General features: G+C 39.9%; 1 protein-coding gene across 1 annotated transcript in view; it reads right to left on the bottom strand.

The window, feature by feature from the left end:
- The window catches only part of LOC108802182 (ceruloplasmin-like), a 53,056-nt gene that overhangs the window by 6,027 nt on the left and 26,922 nt on the right, over positions 1–20,107 (bottom strand). The window contains exons 14-18 of the mRNA XM_018574049.1: positions 18,579–18,707; positions 17,464–17,570; positions 14,433–14,652; positions 11,343–11,482; positions 9,678–9,843 (exon numbers count right to left, since the gene is read on the bottom strand). Of these exons, the coding sequence (XP_018429551.1) occupies positions 9,678–9,843; positions 11,343–11,482; positions 14,433–14,652; positions 17,464–17,570; positions 18,579–18,707 (762 nt within the window). The remainder of the gene's footprint in view (positions 1–9,677; positions 9,844–11,342; positions 11,483–14,432; positions 14,653–17,463; positions 17,571–18,578; positions 18,708–20,107) is intronic.

Below are 20,107 nucleotides of genomic sequence, written 5' to 3'. Positions count from 1 at the left end.
GACATAATAATGTGATAAAGAAAACATTTTAAAATATTTGCCATATTACCTTTATTATACTGTGATAACCCAACGCTTAGGGTTTTCTATATTTTAAAAGCAATTTAAAAATGTACTTACTCATCCACATCAATAGGTTTTCCAGAAATGATATTAAAGCCACTGGGAGCATAATCCCATGTTCTTTCTTGAATGGCAATCCAGAATTCTCTATTTATTGCTGCTGCACCTCCAACATAGAAGAAACCGAACAGGTATATTGCAAAGAGCATCATTGTGCTGGTGTGTGGATTAAAGCTAGTGACGGCAACCATTTATAAAGCATTAAGAGAGCACTAGAACAATGGATTCACAAACATTTTCTCACCTAATGATGTTTGTTGGCACAAAGCACTTGGCAACCCCATACTGTATATTGAGCAAAGATTTGATCCCATGTTAGGTCTATATTGATGTTTTTTTTATCCTAGATGGGAAATTTCAGCAAGATTCTGTGGCTCAGCAGCTGGAGCAGGAACATGAACATGCTCTGAATTATTGTGCATTTTAGCGTGCAACTTTCTGTGACCTGGACTAACTTGCCCTCTTGCTGACCTTGCTTTGGACCTCTGCTGAAATACCAACCTTGGTATTTCACTGCTCACCTGTTGTGAACCTTAGCCTGATCCTAACTACACTATTGTCTCCAGTCTTTTCCAACATTGCTTACCCATTGATGGCCTCGGCCTAATCATGACTTTGAACCTGCTGCCTTAAGTATATCATAAGCATTTATACCACTCGTTCGCGCTTGTTTCTATTATCTTCATCTCCAGAAGCTCTTGGATTGGCGGGGCAAATGAAGCCACATCAACATCTTGGGTTTCCCCAGGTATGTGAGAGGAAATTATCTTCCACCACCCATATCTGACTTTAGCAACCAAGGTTTGGTGGTGGCAACACCTCAGTACAGCAAACCACCATACTTTTAAAATTTTTAGTTTGCTGGCACCCTGCTTTTTACCCTGACCATCACTAAACTTTTAGAAATAAATTATGCTCCACCTTCAGCAAGTTACATTAGGAGAGGTTAGAAGTTGAACCTTTGGCACATTTGTCACTCCTGTTTTTGTCTTCAAAGGGGTGATTCACTTTCAGATCCTACAGCGAACATAGACAACCAAACATTAGAGAAAAATCTCACATGCCTACTGTGCTACTAGAATTTTTTTTCCTTTACATGAAGACAAATCTAAACAGAATTATTAGTTCACTTAGTATTTTATTGTTACCTGCAGTTAATCTTCTTAAAGTGTTTATAGGTATTTTATGAGGACAGCCAAATTTCAGAATGATCTGGTATAAGTTAAATTTCCATAGGCACAATCAGTAGAAATTGTTGGCAGGTCCATATTGGGAGGGAAAATTAGTTTTATATTAGTTTATTTCCATGCCAAGAGCTATTGTACTCCAAATAAAACATATAATAGACTCACTGTACTAAGGTATAATACACACATTTGCTATGATGATCAATTTCAGCCATGTGATTAGGTAAAGCTCTTGGCTTTTATTGCTGAAAATGATTGTTTTTCAGCAATGGCAAATATTGTCATGGCAAATATTGATTGACGTAACTGAGCCTTTTGTCATATGTCATATAATCAAGTTTGCAATGTACATACTGATTATTAGCTGAGAATTGTTTTTTCATATACTACTATTATATTTTCTACTTTTGGTCCTTGTCTTCTGCATCTCATCTCCAGAGGGAATCATGCAACTGTCTGTGTGAAGCATACCAAATCTCCTGTCTGTTACTAGTCCTTATTTTTAATATTTTTTAAAATTTACCGCACATTAGACATCTTTTTATTTTTTTTTCTCTTACCGGCAGTGCCGCGAGGGAACATGGAGCCGTCTTCCTGGATAATCAGGAAGCCGAACAGTGGGTAATGACTTGCTGCCCAGCTTCCTGATTGGCCGTGAAGCCGGCTTCATGCTAGTTATTAGTATATTTTCTTTCCAGGTCGCACGTAATAACCCGCCTTCCGGTTTCCTGATTGGCCAGCTCGATGCTGATGGACTGGGAAGCCGGCTTCCCAACCCATCAGCATCGAGTCCCGGTGTTCATAGAATAATTCACATAACCCTTTGTTGTAGCTAAAAGCAATTAGTCACGTGTAACTGGACTTGTTCTGTAATATTGAAGTCATTTTGCAGCTTATCCAAGCCACTTCCTTAGTTCTAATAAGTGATAGGGACATAACCCAGTATTTATATCCACATAAGTAGCAAAGACAACTTAATCCAAACACCATATAATGTGTCAGGGGAGATGTTGATTGTCTAAGAACAGGAATGGCGGTGTAAAAGTTGTGGAACCACCCTGCTCTAGTTACATAAAAATCACGAGGCTTTCTTCCTGCCACTATTCTCAAGTTGAAAAAATCTCTCTCTGTGCAACACCACTTAGTGTAAAGAAGAAACTTTATCCAGAAGAGTTAACAGGATGATACGTGTCATCATGCACATATACACGTGTACTGTACTTTGCACTGTTCTGCAGTTAGGCAAGCAACTGCTTGTTTCTTTCTGAATAGATGTACACTATAGGGCAGTAAGCTGGTGTTTGGGAGCCAAAAACAGGGCAGGGGGCACAGCGAGAGAGAGATTTTCTGTAGCTGCATCAGGCAAGATTTATTTTTCGAATGCTGTAATGCATATTACTATTCCTCTTGACATTGTATAGATTTTAGGTATTGATTGTATACTTTAGTCTGTGCACAGTTTACAATATTTAAAACTTTAATTTCTTTGCCCACCAATCCTAAAATTTTTGAGGTTTTATTGTTGTGGTATATTTCTATTTTATCTATTATTATTTTTCTCAAAAAGATTTTTACAGCTGTCAAATATACATTGGTGGACAGTATACATACTCCCTTACATTGGTGGTCAGTGTAAATTCCCCCTTAAAGTGGTGGACAGTGTAAATCCCTCCATGCATTGGAGATCAATGTAGAATATCCCCCATTACATTGGTGGCCAGTATAGAATATCCCCCTTACATTGGTGATCAGTGTAAATCCCCCATACATTGGTGTTCAGTGTAGAATATTCCCCTTACATTGGTGGTCAGTGTAAATGCCTCTTACCTTGATGATCAGTGTAAATCCCCCCTTACTCTGGCAGTCAGTGTAAATCCCCCCATTACATTGACAGGAATCCCAACCTGAAAAAAGTGATTTCAGAGAGGTGCCCTCTGTCTTTCTCATTCCAGGGAGATGCCCTCTGTCTCCCCCCCCATCCCCCTTACATTGGCGGTCAGTGTAGAATCCCCCTTTACATTTATTATCAGTGTAGACTCCACCGTTACATACATGTAAAAGATTTCCAGCTTTGCTCTATGTGATTCAGAATGCCACAGTGTAAGGTCTCATAACTTGTTTTATTACACGGGATTTTTGCACCTAAAAAAACTTAGAACGGTCAGTGTGACATGATGTTTTCTAAGTATTATATGCCAAATGTGTTTGCAGTGTAAATGGGGTTTATCTTTGTATTCTCTGCCAGAGATGTTGGGTAGCGCACTTTAAATAGACTGTACAGACTAAGGCTGGCCATACATTTCTAGAGCGTGGATAAAGAAATCTCCTCTAATGGCTATTGTATTAAGACAGTTGCAGAACTCTCGGCTGTCTGAATACTTGAACAATGACTGCATTTGATAGGATCCAGACACTTTTCAGCCAACAATTTTGCACCCAACTCCCTCCATTTTGAAATCGGACTTATGTTGAGTCTGGTGGTGCCAACAGGGCCAGCAACAGCTCAGAATTGGCTGATTCAGTAGGAATCGCCCAAAATTTGAGCTGTGTATGTCCAGCTTAAAGGTTATAGGTGGCAAATACATAAATAAGCTTACTAATGAATGATCCCTTCTTGGCTGAATTTCTGTCATTATTATTAGGAATTTTCAAGTATATACAGCATTTTAAAATTAAACCGTACAGTCAGCTAAAAATATATCTCTTGTAGTACTATACCAATTTGAAATGAATGCCTCTCCCGTAATGAAGGTACAGTCTTCACCTACAGTGGCTTGCTAAACGCAGAGCAAAAAAGTATCCTTGGAAATGTTTTAAAATATTGGCAACTATGCAATTACAGTATAAGCTGTAGATTGTAGATGAAGAAGACCTCATCAATAACAGGAACCTTAGGCATAGAGGGATTTCTAGTCAATAAACAAAGATTGTTGTGCTTGGCACCTATCATCCGGTTGGCATAAATCACACCTCTGTGTTGATGTACACTGTTGATGATGGCTACCATGTTATTGCTATTCTGTGTTAATAATCCTGCTGTTCTAATCATTTCATAACTGAACCAATTCCTCTAAACTTGGTTCCTAATAATGCATGATACTAATTCATTTAGAGGGTTATTAACTAAGAGCCGAAGGATCCAGCAGTAGCTTCAGCTGATCCTTTGGCTCTCTTCGGTAGCCGGTACAGCGGCCGAGTGGCTCAGCAGAGCAGAAGGCGTATGCTTCGGCTCGACTGAGCCGAAATGACAGCCAAATCGGAGAGAACGGCCTGCCTAAGGCCGGCCGTTCTCCCCGTAAATGACAGCTGGGCAGAGACAGCTGTGATCTCACTGCTTGCTCTGCCCAGTTGTAATGGCAGATCAGCGTCCCCAAATGACCTTGGGACGCTGATCTGTCATTAAACAAAAACAACTGGGCCTGGGCAGAGCTAGCTGTGACATGTCACGGCCGGCTATGCTCAGTTGTTATTCATTGGCCGGGACTTGCTATAAGACTCTAGCAGGTGCCGGCCTATAGGAAACAGTTGGGTGGAGCTAGCTGTAACTGCTAGCTCTGCCCAATTGTTTTTCTTTTGCCTGCATCTATGCCGGCGTTTTTTAAAAATTATTGTTAATTTTTCGTCTGGAGACGGCAACCCGCAGATGCTGCAGTGCCGTCCGTCCGTTTTTTTACTACGGGCGGACGGCAAGAGGTTAAACTATTTTTATATTTTTTACATTTTCCTACATTTAAAAACTATTTTTCAACTTTTTTTTTCTGTTTTTAAATGTATTTCACTTATTTTCTATTCTGCCCGGTACCTCACAGGTACCGAGCAGAATAGCCAAGCCGAATGCTGCCAAGCAAGTGAGCTGGACACAAGAAATTATAAAAGGGCAAATACAAAGTAAACTAAAACAAATGAGGTAAAATATAGCCGTTTCTGTTTTCTGTTTACAGAAGTAAGGCATACAAGGGTTTTTTTTTTAGACAAACAAGGCTTTTCTTTTGGTAAAATTGCCTTCCAAGACAAAGTGTGGCAAAGTTATTTTCAAAATCAATAAAGCTTATAGGAAAAATGTTAGGGTACGTGGTTTTTTTTCCATGCAAACAGTAAAGAATAAATAAAAATGGCAAAAAGACCAGCTAAGAGGAGCAGGGAGAGAGTTTTTTTATTTGGTTAGTTAGATATAACATGAAACTGATGGGTTTAATAGGAAATAGTTTTATTCAAAGTATTTTTTTTATTTCAGCCTTCAGCAAACAATACATAGACACAATGGGGTTGAAGCCAATATTATTATGTGGATAGATGAAGCAATTTAGGATTGTGTGTTGAGGTGATCTGATAACTGGATTACAGAGGACACATTGGATAAGCCCAGCTAAACTACACCTGCGGATGTCTTCTTTCTTTTTTATGCCACTCAGACATTTTATGTATTTTATGCAAATATTTGTTGTGTCTTGTGACACTGAAGGTGCGAAGTAAAAAGGAGCAACATAGCATTTAAAGTATAACTAAAGGCAAACCATTGACAGGTTTGTTTGTTTTTTGGGCTGTCTGTATCTCCGTTAAGGAGATTCACCCTCTCTAATTGTTCTGATTACCAGTTTAACGGGGAATGAAAGTGAGAGTAAATCCAAAATTGCCACCAGAATAGGAAAAAGGGGAAATCTTCAAATTAGGACACTTGTTCCCATGACAACTGTCTTACATTGGAATAATATGCTCTCCCTTCCTGTTGGGTCTGTAGGAAATGGGCTGAAGTGAAATCTCCCTAATAAAAGACACAAAAAAACCTGACAACGGTTTTAACCTGTCTCTACTTTATCTGAAGTGAAAGGTTATTTTTTATCTTTATTTGTTAAATTTTGTCAAATTATTCTTTCTCTCACATAATAATTTATTTCAGAAATACATATCCTCTTTACCATTGAAATGTGGTATAGCAGCACTTTGAAATCCAAGACTTTGCTGTCTTGGTTTTGAGGAGTGAAAAAAACCTTCTACTACTACTATTCTAGTACCTTTATCTTATACATTGGGGATGATTTACTGACAGCAAATAGGCTGTTCAAATTGCAAGGGGATTTGCACATTGCAAGGGAAGTTTCCGTTAGCATGGAGAATGTGGTGAAATTTTACTTTGTAAAGACCACCAAATCATGTGCAAAGAAATGTTTTTAAAAAGCCCCGAATTTTTGCTTGCACATAATTGGCTGATGAACTTCAACAGAGCTTCACCTCATTCACTAAAATAAAAGGTAACTTCCCCTTCAAAGTGCAAATTCCCTTGCAAGGTAAACAGCCTATTTTCCTTTAGTAAATCAACCCTTGTATATCCAGAAAGATAGAAACAATTTTGCTTCAGCATATATGGAACTACATAAACACACTTCCTTTGATGCTATAGCCTACAAACATGGGACAAATGTCTTTAAAAAAAAGGGCATGATCAAAAATGCTAAGAGAGCAGGTTTGAACATATGACATTTTTCGAAAGTGGCCATCTGAAAGGTGTACAGTGAATGGACCGAAGCAATATATTCTACATGAGTGGGAGGCAGCCCTTGGTGGATGGATGTGGGAGTTATTGGGTGGCTTGGGCAAAATTGCCACTCTAAAGTACAGTAATTATTAAGCAATATCAGAATGCAAATAGAATGAGGTTGCCACCTGTTGTAGATATAACAGTAGTTGCCTGACTATAAAAATATCCGATGAGCTCAGAGCGTATGAAGAGGACAGAAAAGATGTACTTACAGTACTGGCTATACTCACTGCAGTGTGCCTAGACACTGTACTGTGGCTGTACTAAATAGAATGGGGGGAATTTATCAATACTGGATCAGACACAATCTGGAGCAACTGTGCATGTTAACCAATCAGAGTCTCTCTTTCATTTTTAAATCTTAACTAAATACACTGAAGATTGAAGCTGATAGATTGCCATGGGCGACTGCTCCAGTATTGATAAATTCTCCTCAATGTGCTTAGACACTGCTCAGGGTCTATACTCATTACAATATGTTTAAATACAGCTCTGCGCCAATAGCTACATAATGAGGGGAATTTGTCAAAACTGGAGCAGAAAAAATCTGGAGCAGCTGTGCATTGCAACCAATCAGCTTCTCTCTTTCATTTTCAAATCTTAACTGGACAAACTGAAGAGAGAAGCTGATTGGTTGCCTTGGGCAACTGCTCCAGATTTTGTCTGCTTCAGTTTTGATGAATTCCCCTAATTGTGTTTCTTCATCATAGATGAGCTCTAGCTTGTTTATGCAGTCACAGTCAAGAATGTGCTACCTCAGTCATTATTCTGATGCCATAGTTGCCATTGCGATATCACAGGAATAATATGATGTCATATTATTTAGCGATGTCACAAATTAGATTGTAACATCACAGCCACTTTTATGATCGCCATGTTATAGTAGCTATTGTAATGAAATTCATTATCTTGATGTCCCAGTCAATAATATTGTGCTACTGTCGGTATTGTGGTCCTATGGTCACATTTAAGAGGTTAAGGGTGATGACACTCATTAAAACCTGAAGGTGCTTGGATTGTGTGCCCCTCTATACAGCTAGCTGTGAAAAAGTCTCACGCATGTGGTATCCCCATACTCAGAAAAGTAGCATCATATGTTCTAGGCTGTAATTCAATGCATGTTTGCCAATGCTGTGTGTGAGAAATAACTTATTAAAATGACAACATTGTAAACAAAAATCAATTATTTTTTTATTTTTAAATAAAAATTTAGCAGGATACATTTTGGTCTAAATTTATGAAGAAATATTAATTTAATATGTTTTTTAACAGAAAGTAAGAAAAACAGTTTTTTTCCCCAAAATGTACTGTTTTTTTAAACCCAGTGGTTATTGAATACCAATAAAAAAAGCTCGATCTGTTTAAAAAAAGACATGATATAAAATTCATTTGGGTACAGTATTGTATCACAGCACTAAAAACTGAAAATGGCCTAAACAGGAAGGGGGTTTAACATGCCGGTCCTCAAGTGGTTAAGTAACTTAATCCATTCCAGAAAGCCACCAACTAGGAAATGGATTTTGTGCTTAAATAAATTATTATTGCTTTGATTTATTTCAGTGAAGTATATTAAGCATGTAAAAAAAAAAACAGCTAAAATACTACAATAAACCATTTCTTGACCTAGTTTAAAGTTTCTTCTTGTGTTTTCATTTGTTTCATTTGCCCTGAATTCGTTTAACAAGCTTTAGAATTATTGATTCCTTTTCTGGAAGAAAAAAAAAAAAGTTTTAATATATTAAATAAAATTTGTATTTTTAAAGCATTCTGGCGCTTTCGTTTTAAGCTCAATTGACTTTCTAGTGTGCTCCAGTGCATTCTGGTGCATGTACATGCGTTTACATGTATTTTGGTGCGTTCCAGACCAGAGAAAATAGTACATGCTGTATTTTCTTTTAACCTGCTGGAACTAAACACACCTCTAAACCCTCTCTAAAACTGCTATGTTCTTTTTCCAATGGAGTGTCCAAAACTCGACCCCATATTATACACAAATGTTTGCTTTTGCAGCTGCTGTTTGGCATTGAGTAGAGCTGCTTAAGGTGGCTAAACACTATGCAAATTTTGGCCGGTTCTTAATGATGGCCGAAATTCACACAGTGGGTGCTGTTGGCACCCTTTCGGGCACCATCCCTTGATTGGCTGATCGAAAGAACAGGTCAGAAAATCTTCGACCAAACAGAGCCGGCAGCCATTGAGCTGCCGGCTCTGTTCAGGTATTTCGGCGGCTGCTGTCAGAATACAATGAAGACAGCAAGAGATTCCTCGATCAACACTCGTAAGGGTTGATGGAGGAATCTGTTATATTTTCTTCAGCCTACAGGTTAAAAAAATGAACCATAACAGCACATGGCGCATTTACTGTGCACTCACAGTAAATGCGTCACAGTAAGAGTTGAATACGTTCTGGGTTTCAGGGAGCTTTGGTTTTGGTTTTTAGTATCTCACACCCAGCTGCCTATAAATGACCATAAATAATTTATGCTAGATTTCTGAGATAAAGTTTGATGCACAATTTTGCCAATGAATGCGATAATGCGAACTGATTGCTGCAGCTAACAGCAGATCATTACTTTTTCCATGGAGAAAAAGTTCACAAGGCATGTGCTGCTATCACACATCAGTTGAGATGGATAGGAAAAACCAATGTGTCCAACTGCTTAAGCACAAGTCTGAGGACAGCTGTCTCACCACCAACTATTCCTAGTGGGTCACTTGCACATTTATAGCCAGCTCTATATTTACATATATAAGTATTTTTTTATCATAACAAGAATTTCAAAAATTTACATGTAAATTAACATGCACACTGCAATAAAATAATTACTCACTGTCCTGATTTTCAAGTACTGAATACAATGCCACCATTCCTGAGTGAATGTGATCAGCCACGTGACAATGTAGTAGCCATGTTCCTGGGTTCTTTGCAGTCATTTCAACAGTTTGAAAAGTCCCAGGATACAGATCATATACATCTGTCTGGTAAACACTACCCATCTAAAAAGTAAACAGTAAGAATAAAGTACTGTCCTTACGAGTTTTAAAGTTAGATATAAAAAGGTCCCACCCCCTTGTCCTTTAAGTTTAAAACATTTTGTTCTTTATCTAATTTAATGTACAATGTGCACATGTGAATTCAATTTCAACCGAATGATGTTGAATATATTATATTTGCACCCTGTGTGATTGCATAAAAAAAGTGTGTGTTTTGATACTATGCCTTTATTTCAAATACCAAAACAATGTATATTCTCCATTAATTCAAACTGGTACCCACTCATAGACAAAGTATGACAATGTCTCAAAATGTTATTTATATACACAAAAGTTTAAAACAATAAAAATATATAACATGCAAAATAGTGAGAATGGCTCATTTAACATATACAAATGCCTCTAACTATCCACATCCAAATGTCAAATTATACCCTTTATAAGTTGGATCACATAGGTATGAAACCATTCTTAGAAGTATATTTCATTTCTTTAAAGTAAAGGCATTTGGATGCGATACATTCAACGTGTCTCACGGATATACATTCCGCTTCATCAGGAGTAACTGAGACATTGATATGATAATAGAACTATCATGGAGCTAGCTGTATGGAAACCTCTACTATAAGTCTGGTGGGCGAATGTAGGGAAAACAGTTGATAATTCCCTCCAACTGGATATCAAGAACAGCAAGAATCTGCCACAGATAGCCACTATTGCTATTGCGTATTGTACTCCTCCAGAAGACATAATGAAAGATGGAAAAGGCTTATCGTTGGTGCACTAGTGGTAACATGTGGGAAAAAAGAGCCCATCTCCTCCCCACTAGATCTGTGGTGATGAAGTTGCTGTTCTTGATATCCAGTTGGAGGGGATTATATGTTATTTTCCCTGAGTGTTATCTATGAGTGCATACCTTAAAAGTCTGGTTTGACTTCATGGAAGATTTACTGTGGAACCCAAAATAATCAACCCATCTAATATTGTTTGATTCTAACATACCTAGACAATGCTTATATTTTAGTTGAGGGTTCAACTTCAGTGAGCATACACAGGCAGTCCACTTATCAAGCTTTGGTTTCAGGGTGGTTGCAACCACTTTTATTCATCCAACCAGATCAGAACTGCAAATATTCTTCTATTGCTGGGGGGTTTCCAGCATAATTCAAATATAGGTGTCCCAGCAGCTCTGGGCTCTGTCTTTTAACTACACAGAAAGCCTTCTCCACATGCACATATACACAAACACACACAGGAAAGTCTTTCTTTAAACATTCCACCTATGGCTTAAAACCATCTGTCTTCCAGACCAGGGAAAGCCACTGCTTAGAGTGATGGCTAAGAGACCCACCCTCTCTCTCCCTGACCAGACTACAGAGCCCAAAAATTGTAAACGGTATTCTTTGCAAAACTTTAATTACTATTGGAGACTATATAAAATGCCACAGCTTGGATTGCAGACCATCCTAGGGGGTTTGTCACAGTATATGTATTATACTTACAGAGTATTTAAAGCTGTGTGCATGAAAATGAACTGTATGCAGATCCACTTCATTTCCCAAGCCAATTAAATGCCAGTTTACAAGATCCCCAACATGCATTGTAAGTCCATGTAAGTTGGAATACATCTTTCCATTGATAGCTGGAAAAAAATGAAAAATTGCTTAAATCAGTTTCCACTTCCACTGTATTGTAATAGTAATCTATTTCTGTATATATTTTCTCTGACAAATTCACAGAATTTATATAACCCAGTCTACTCTATGTAGCTAGCTTACAAACACAGATGGGAACCTTATCAACTAAATCTTTGAAAATGTTGTTAAGAATTAAGACTGTCTCATGATACGAATTAGATGGAGACAAGAGAAAAATGTAGGTGGCTGGATAAACTGTACAAATGTTGTATGTATAAATGTTGTCTACATACATACAACAGAATTAGACTTATTTTGTGTATTAAAATAAATTTAGTACACGTCTAACAGAGTGATATCTAGAGAATGATGTCCGTGAATGGTGTGTTGCTCGACTTTTCTATTCCAGATCATATTAGTAAGGATTACTTCTGGTGTACTTGAGAATGAAGATTCTGACTTGTATTTCAATAACATCAAAGTGAAGATACTCATACATGGTGTTTTAAAGTTATTGTTCAAGGATCTTTATGTGGACAGCAGTATGAGATGGCCACAAGGATATTCGGTGTATCGCAACAATTTATTATTGTTCTATAACAAGGTGCCTCAATCTGGGTTCGGTGAGAAGTTCCCAGGGGTTCTGCCACTGTTGCAGTAGTTTTATATCCATCCAGCAGTGGCTTCACTTTTCCGTCTGCAGATATTGAGCTACATGCATTACATTGGGGGATTGATATCGCTAAATGCTATGCATATAGTTTCAGCTGTCTGGTGATGTCACACCAAGTGTCCCAGCGCACTGACAACCAATCACTGTGGAGCAGGGAGCGGCAGATGGTAAAATGGGATGACAGAAGCCTGCATATGTGCTCCATTAGGCAGGAAGCCTCATCTTCGTCTATTACACACAATTAAAATTTCCCCTGATCACTAATGCAAAGTTAAAGCTTTGGCCTAAGCACCAATGTAAATTTGAAGTTTTTGCCCTGAGCACCAATGTAAAGGTAAATGTTTACACTGATCGCCATTGCAAAGTTGGAATTTTACAATGAGAACTGATGCAGAATGAGTTTAGCAATTTGCACCAATGAAAAGTTGGTATAACCACTAAGCGCCAATGCAAATTTACAGGGTTATTCACTAAAGGGTGAAGGGTTTGGCGAAGAGCAGTGAACAATTTAGGACAACATAGCTGAACTGGAAAGTGAGCTGAATTGGAGAATTTTTCCAAATTGTTCACATCTCCTGCCTTCTCCAAACTCTTCACCCTTTTGTGAGTAACCCTCTTAGTATTTTTTGTGACTCTGTCATTCAGATATTTAGTATGCAATTCTGTTTATATTTTACTAGTGTTTGTGTGTATTTATTTATATAGCCACAACTCACTGATCACACTCGGATTCCCCAAAATCATACAATGTTTTCTGGGGTTCCTTGATGATAAAAACGTTGAGAAAGCTTGTCTTAAAACAATATTTGTATTTTAAAGCCTGGATACAAGGTAGAACTGTAACCATAAAAGCTATATCACAAACTCCTATGTCTAGATTTACTCAAGCTAAGAGAATTAAGGAGATAGCATTAATAAATATGCTTTGATGGCTATTTGCCTATGGATATAGAGAAAGCTCGGTGATTTAAATATTTCAGTGGGGAAACTCTTCCATCATCGGCAAAGAACAGCCATTCTATACTGTAAATGCGCATGTCAAGAGATCAAATTGGAATGGCAGAGATTTGGTATCAGAAATGTTTTCACTCCGATGGTGTCTTTATCAAGTACTACCAGGGCTGCTGTAGTGCTTACTTACTATGGGGTCTATTCACTAAGCTGCCGTAGGCAGCCGAGTGAAAGACCGACCTGAAGTGAAGTGAGCCGAATGCTGTTCGGCTATTCACTTCAGGCTGGTACGCCTGATTTCAGCCGTATATCGGCTGGAATCAGCCATACATCGCGTGGCTTCGGATCGGCCGAACATGCTCAGCATGTTCGGCCGATCCGAAGCCACGCGATGTATGGCTGATTCCAGCCGATATACGGCTGAAATCAGGCGTACCAGCCTGAAGTGAATAGCCGAATGCCGCCGAGCGGCATTGTTCTGCTTGGTCTCTCTGTGTGACCGAGCAGAACAGAAAAACAGTTAAAAAAGTAGAGTATTGGCTATTGGCAAATTTATTTTTTTCTATTCTGACACGGCTCCGTGTCAGAATAAGAAAAAAAAAGAAAAAGCTGTCAAAAGCAGGCTGTTGGCCGGCCGCTCGGCCAGCTTCGGCTTTCAGCGCAGCTCAGCCGAGCTGAGGCATATGTGTTCGGCTCGACTGAGCCGCTCGGCCAAGGTCGGGAGCTGTACGGGCTATAGTGAATAGCCCGTACAGTACCCCTTCGGTTCTACTGAACCGAAGGGGTACTGGGGCCGAAGCTAGCCGAAGGATCGGCCGAAGCTACGGCTAGATCCTTCGGCTGCTTCGTGAATAGACCCCTAGGTTTTCCCAGAAAGAACGTTTGTTCATTCTGTCGTGTGCTACAATTGCATAGGGTCTTAGTGAAAGGTGTACTGAATATTTCCATCGCTATAGGTTCTTTGGAAAGAACTGCACTAAGAACATGATATAGTAAGGGCAACTTACTAAGACTGAAGCAGACAGAATCAGAAGTGCATGGCAACCAATCAGCTTCTATCTTTCATTTTCAAAGTGTATCTAAACAAGCTACAGCTAGAAGCTGATTGGCTACTATGCAAAGCTGCTTCAGATTCTGTCTGCTCCAGTTTTAGTAAATTCCCCACAGTGTCAGTTCTATGACTATTCATCAATAGCCCTATTAAAAATCAACATAGGTGTGTACACTACTCTACTGCCGCTACTTTGTACTCATTATTCATCCATATGTCTGTAGGATTGCTGATCAATTATCTAGTAGTTTTCTATGAAATAAAGAATTAGAATAAATACCATGCATCATATTGCTTTCCATAAATGCTTCATCATTTTTGTTCACTTCACCCGGGTGCAGGGAATATGTTTGGATATTATGATCCAAATACCAGGACTGATTTTCATCAAAGACCACGAAAAGTAGAGAAAATCGCTTCTTTGGCACAGGGCTTAAAGAAAATGGCAAACTAGGTTTCTTGCAGATTACAAGAGGCCCAACAAGTCCACTGTAGGTGTCCTGGGGAGAGGTTGATAGGTAAATAGGTACACAATCTGTCAGAGAATATTTGTATACTAAATTCCATTTTGTTGACCAAAGAGTATTTACGTATTCTTAAATCAATATGGAATGGACATAGTTTGTCTCTGGTGCTATGTAAGACATACCGTAGGATTTAGGCATTGGATGTAATAACATTCAATAAAAATGTAGGCAGTAAAGTTTAATCAGTAAATATCAGATACAGTTTTGACATGTTTTATGCATAGCTGAATTACTGTTAACAACATACTGCAGTCATCTTCTGCTTTACTTTTTCTCAATTAGCATTGGCTGATTATAAAGATCAGTATGTTGCACTAAGCCGTATAGATTTGTTTTCTATTCTTTATAATGAACAGATAGGGACAGGGACGAAATGACCATTTGGGCACTGCCCAAGGGCGGCCGGCCAGCAGGGGGCCCGGTTGCCACAATTCCAGGAGTCACTGTCGGGTATCTGTCACTGAACAGCATGACACTTTAATGTGTTCCCCGAATCTTTCCGCCTCTGTGTTGTCCTCATAACAACCTACCAATTACAGTGCAGTTTAGTCCTTTCCAGGCTTGGCATTTCTTGACCCTGCCAATGACTGTGCTCGCAGTTGCTGAGCTGCTGTGGCTGCTGTGTGTGTGTGGCTTGTGTACCGGGTGGCTGGCCGGCTACTGTCCTGAGGATACAGAACCGTGTGAGTCATGGGTGGCAGCGGGAGCACAAGGAGAGTCTCGTTTGAGGCTGATGGTGAAGGGGATCTGGGTTAGTGCAGGGGATGTGCGGATGACACGGTGTGCTCACTCACACATGGATTATATGTGATTAATGCTGAGGCCTTTTGTGCACTTTAGATCAGGTCACTGTGCCCATGTTGTGTGTATAGTGGGACAGTGCTGGCAAAACTGAATGTAACACATACAGGTTCCTATTTGCTGGTACATTCACTGAGGGCCCATTCACACCATCCAGTGCGTTCATCTTACAGTCCCGTGGCATGAACACACTAGATCATTTAGGACTGATTCACACCAGCTCTGTTTGTAGCTCTGCGGGCAGGGGGCATGCCTGCGGTGCCATTGACATGAATGGCACCGCCATGCCCCCTCCCACCCCTGAATGTCGGAAGCCGGCCGGGATGCGCTCCAGTGCGTTCCAGCAGCATATTGTGCTGGAACGCACCAGAGCTGATGTGACAGAGCCCTAAATCAGACCCTTCCGTGTTCTGGGGCAAGAGGGGGCATGACTGTGCCATTGAAATGGCATGCATGATTTTTTGCAATCACACCACACTGGAACGTAGGGCATTGTAGTTCAACACGTTCCCATTGAAATGAATGGCACCGCCATGCCTCCTCCCACCCCCAGACATGTGGAGTGTCTGTTTACACAATCCAGTGTGTTCATGCCATGGGACTGTGAGATGAAGACACTGGATGGTGCGAATGGGTCCTTAGTCATAAAGTATTGATTGTATCTTTATATAATGTTTCAGGTGCCCAGTGTTGTGCAGTAGTATTGTAATAGAACAGTACTGCATTACTGCTTTTTTACTATTGGGTGCTGTGGTTTTTACTACTGAGCTCTGCGCTCTTTACACTGAACTGTGCGTTCTTTACCACTGAACTGTGCGTTCTTTACCACTGATCTGTGCGTTCTTTACTACTGAACTGTGCGTTCTTTACTACTGAACTGTGCGTTCTTTTCTACTGAACTGTGCGTTCTTTACTACAGAACTGTGTGTTCTTTACTACTGAATTGTGCATTCTTTACACTGAACTGTGCGTTCTTTACTACTGAACTGTGCGTTCTTTACTCCTGAACTGTGCGCTCTTTACTCCTGAACTGTGCGTTCTTTACTCCTGAACTGTGTGTTATTTGCTACTGAACTGTGCGTTCTTTACACTGATCTGTGTGTTCTTTACTGCTAAGCACTAAAACACTTACAGGTCTACTTAATAAAGGGTGAATTGGTAGGAGAATTGCAGGATAATTTTAAAGTCTTGACCAATAAGGACAATTTGGAAAGTGAGCTAGATGGGAGAATATTTCTGGTTTGGCTATTTTGACCGAGATTCTTCAGTTCCCCTGTCAATTCTCCTACTAATTCTCCTGCAATTCACCCCAGATAATTGGCAGAAGTGAAGTCTCGGTCAAAATAGCCAAACCAGAAGAATTCTGCCATATAGCTCACTTTCCAAATAGCCTGATTTCTCTAGATTTTGTAATTCTCCTACCAATTCCCCTGCAATTCACCGTTTAGTGAATAGACCTGCTGTTTTGACAATAGTATAGAGAACTAATTTCTGTAAGAGAAGAATGTATATTGCCCCTATTACCTACCTGTCACCTTCTTTTTATAGTGGTCTAGATCCAGTTCATTGGATTGACACTAAAGCTGGCCATACACCTATAGATTATTTGCAGATTTTCTATGGTCAGATGGAAAAAGTGCAACAGCTTCCTCTATCTACGCTAAAGTGTGCAGATGGGGAATCTCCCACTGGGCCAAGCTTCAGTATCTTGCTAGTCGGGCCCGCTGGCTCTCAAAACACCTGAACAATGCCTGCATCCAGTCAGATTGTTCAGGTATTTTGAGAGCCAGCGCGGCCGACTAGCAAGATACTGAACCTTGGCTCAGTGGGAGATTCCTCCATCACACAGTTTAGCCTTGATGGAGGAATCTCTTTTTCCATCTGACCATAGAAAATCTGCAGATAATCTGTAGGTGTACGGCCATTTTAACAAAGACTGGAAGGGCAAATCAGCAGATTATTTCACTGAACCATAAACCTTACCTTAATTTGATCAACTGTGGAGTAATAAGCCCAAGTCAAACATGTTTCTTCCAGCCTGTTTGGCCCAGACCTTTCTGGAACTATCCATTTATAGGTGTTCACGTGTCCTGTAAGTAGCACAAATATGGTTTCTTCAGGATTATAGAATAGTTATCCTTGTATAGGCACATTAGAATAAATGTTAAGTAATTAAGGAAAAAATGCATAAATGTAAGTTTATCCAAAGTCATAAACAGAAAACTTTAGAAGTGGTGTCTGCATCTGGTGATCTTGTCGGTAACACCAAGCTGTCCAGCAAAAGTGGCAGATAGAGAAATGAGAGAAACCATTTAACACTGACAGGGGTGCTTACAATGGTCAGCTTTATTTAATTATGTAAAACCTTTATCCCAAAAGGAAAGTAAAAACCTGTTGCTGTAAGTCTGCAGTCACACCTAGACGACAGTGTTTTCGCTCTTTTCTATGCGCATTTTTGCTGCACGTGTTTCCATTTTTTCTGCGCACGTTTACGTTTTTTTAACATGTTTTTGTAAGCAGATTGTGACATTAATGTAGATGGGCAAACGTGTCGCATGTTTCCGAGCATTTCCTATTGAGTCTATGGGAACGAAACGCACTGTAGTCTGCCATAAAGAAGCTCAGGTTTTTTTTCTGAGCGACGGGCATTTTTCTACACACAATGCTACGCTTAGATGTAAACGGGGGCTATAGAAATAAATGGGATTGGGGATGGGTGTTTCAGTATGCACAGTTACACGCAACAAAATGTTAATGTGTGAATGGTGGGTCTTAACTGCTTGAAAAATGTTAGCTGGAGTTTGGATTTCATTTGTTAGTCAAATCAATCTAAATCTGCTGGTACATCTCACACTACCCTCTCCAATGCTGCTCTCCAATGTTGTTTACATTGCTCCTCCATAGAGCGGAGCCACCCTAGGATAGGGAGTGTGTTACAGGCCAGATCACCAGGGGAAAATAAAGGGAAAAAAGCCCCCAAAAATAAAATTAATGGAGCCATCACATCTAAGGATAGGTAAGCTACAGTATACTATTTTTTTTATGGGTTTAGATACACTTTAAGACAAATGAGGTATGGCTTTTAAATATGTACTTACCAGGTTCAGTTGCTTTTACTTCATTATCTCGTAGTTTAATACCATGTGCATTAATTGAGTAGGGCCTAGAGGCGTTGTTCTTGAATTTTATTGTAATTATATCACCAACATTTGCTAGTATAAGTGGACCTAAATGAGAAAAACATTTTTTTAGTAGAAGTAAAACACAACTTCCCCATTCTTGTCAACTAATAATTATCTTATAATAAAGGAAATTTTGAAACAGCAGATACATTTCTTGGGTAAGGATAAGCAAATTGATTCACACAAATCTATACTTTCTACAAATCTGGACAGTTCGTTCTAAACCCTGGACCTGGGGAATATGAGATTTGTTTTGCTGACAAACCCAATTCGGCCTGTGAACTAGTAAAGTGGTCTAAAGAGTCACTTACCCCTTCACTTCCTGCTATCAGGTAGAAAGACTGGGTTACAAGGCCTCCCTACACCATGCTTGAACTCAGGACTGGAGAAGGGCTCCCTACAGCATGGTTGAACTCAGGACTGGAGAAGGGCTCCCTACAGCATAGTTGAACTCAGGACTGGAGAAGGGCTCCCTACAGCATAGTTGAACTCAGGACTGGAGAAGGGCTCCCTACAGTATGGTTGAACTCAGGACTGGAGAAGGGCTCCCTACAGCATGGTTGAACTCAGGACTGGAGTAGGGCTTCCTCCACCATAGTTGAATTCAGGACTGGAGAAGGGCTCCCTCCACATGGAGGGAGTGGATCCCACTTTTAAAAATTAACAAAGTTATGCAATAAAAATGATATGAAAGGAAGTAACATCCTTTCTTATTAGGAACTGTCCTTATAGCCTTATCTTTACTATGGCAGCAAAGTCGCTAAAAATGTTTCCCACAGTTTTTTCAGGGAAATATTAGGGGTGTAAACAGACCCCTGATATTTCCCTTTTAAAATAGAAAAAGAGATTGAGAGCATAGAGTCCTCAATCTCTTTTTCTGTGTCCCCTGTACAATGAACACGAATCCACTATACTGAGTGTTGCTGTTCATTGAGAATATAGTATGTTTACTATAACTACAATTATGAATGAACAGGAGGGGATATAGATCACTCCGATTCATTCATAATTGAGGATATAGTAACCATACCATGTCCTCAATTATCTACAAACACTCAGCGATCGCTGATCGCTAATCGCTGAGTGTATGTAGCCTGCTCTCATCTCTGACACAGACACACGCTGTCACAGGAGGCTGAGCAAGCGGTGTAGGAAGTAAAGGCCAGCCTCCTGTGACAGCGCTGTCTCCGCCCCCACACCGCCTCTGCCGGACTGTGATAGGCGGCTGAGCGGTGTGGGAGGAGAGACACCGGCCGATCACGGCAGTCTCCTCCAGCAGCATTCGGCTGGCTGTCACTTTCTCTCCTCCCTGCTGGGACAAAGAGCAGCGCCCAGCAGGGAGGAAAGAAATCAAGGCTGCGCGGACAAAACAGCAGGAAAATGGCACTTTCGGCATTTAGCCAAAAGTGCCATTTTCGGCCGGCACCCCCCTTCATCTTTTTACC

The sequence above is a fragment of the Nanorana parkeri genome, unplaced genomic scaffold, assembly GCF_000935625.1.
Source record: "Nanorana parkeri isolate BGI_ZX_2015 unplaced genomic scaffold, ASM93562v1 scaffold2697, whole genome shotgun sequence".
NCBI classification, from domain to species: Eukaryota; Metazoa; Chordata; class Amphibia; order Anura; family Dicroglossidae; genus Nanorana; species Nanorana parkeri.
This window is presented reverse-complemented; position numbering and strand designations above follow the sequence as displayed.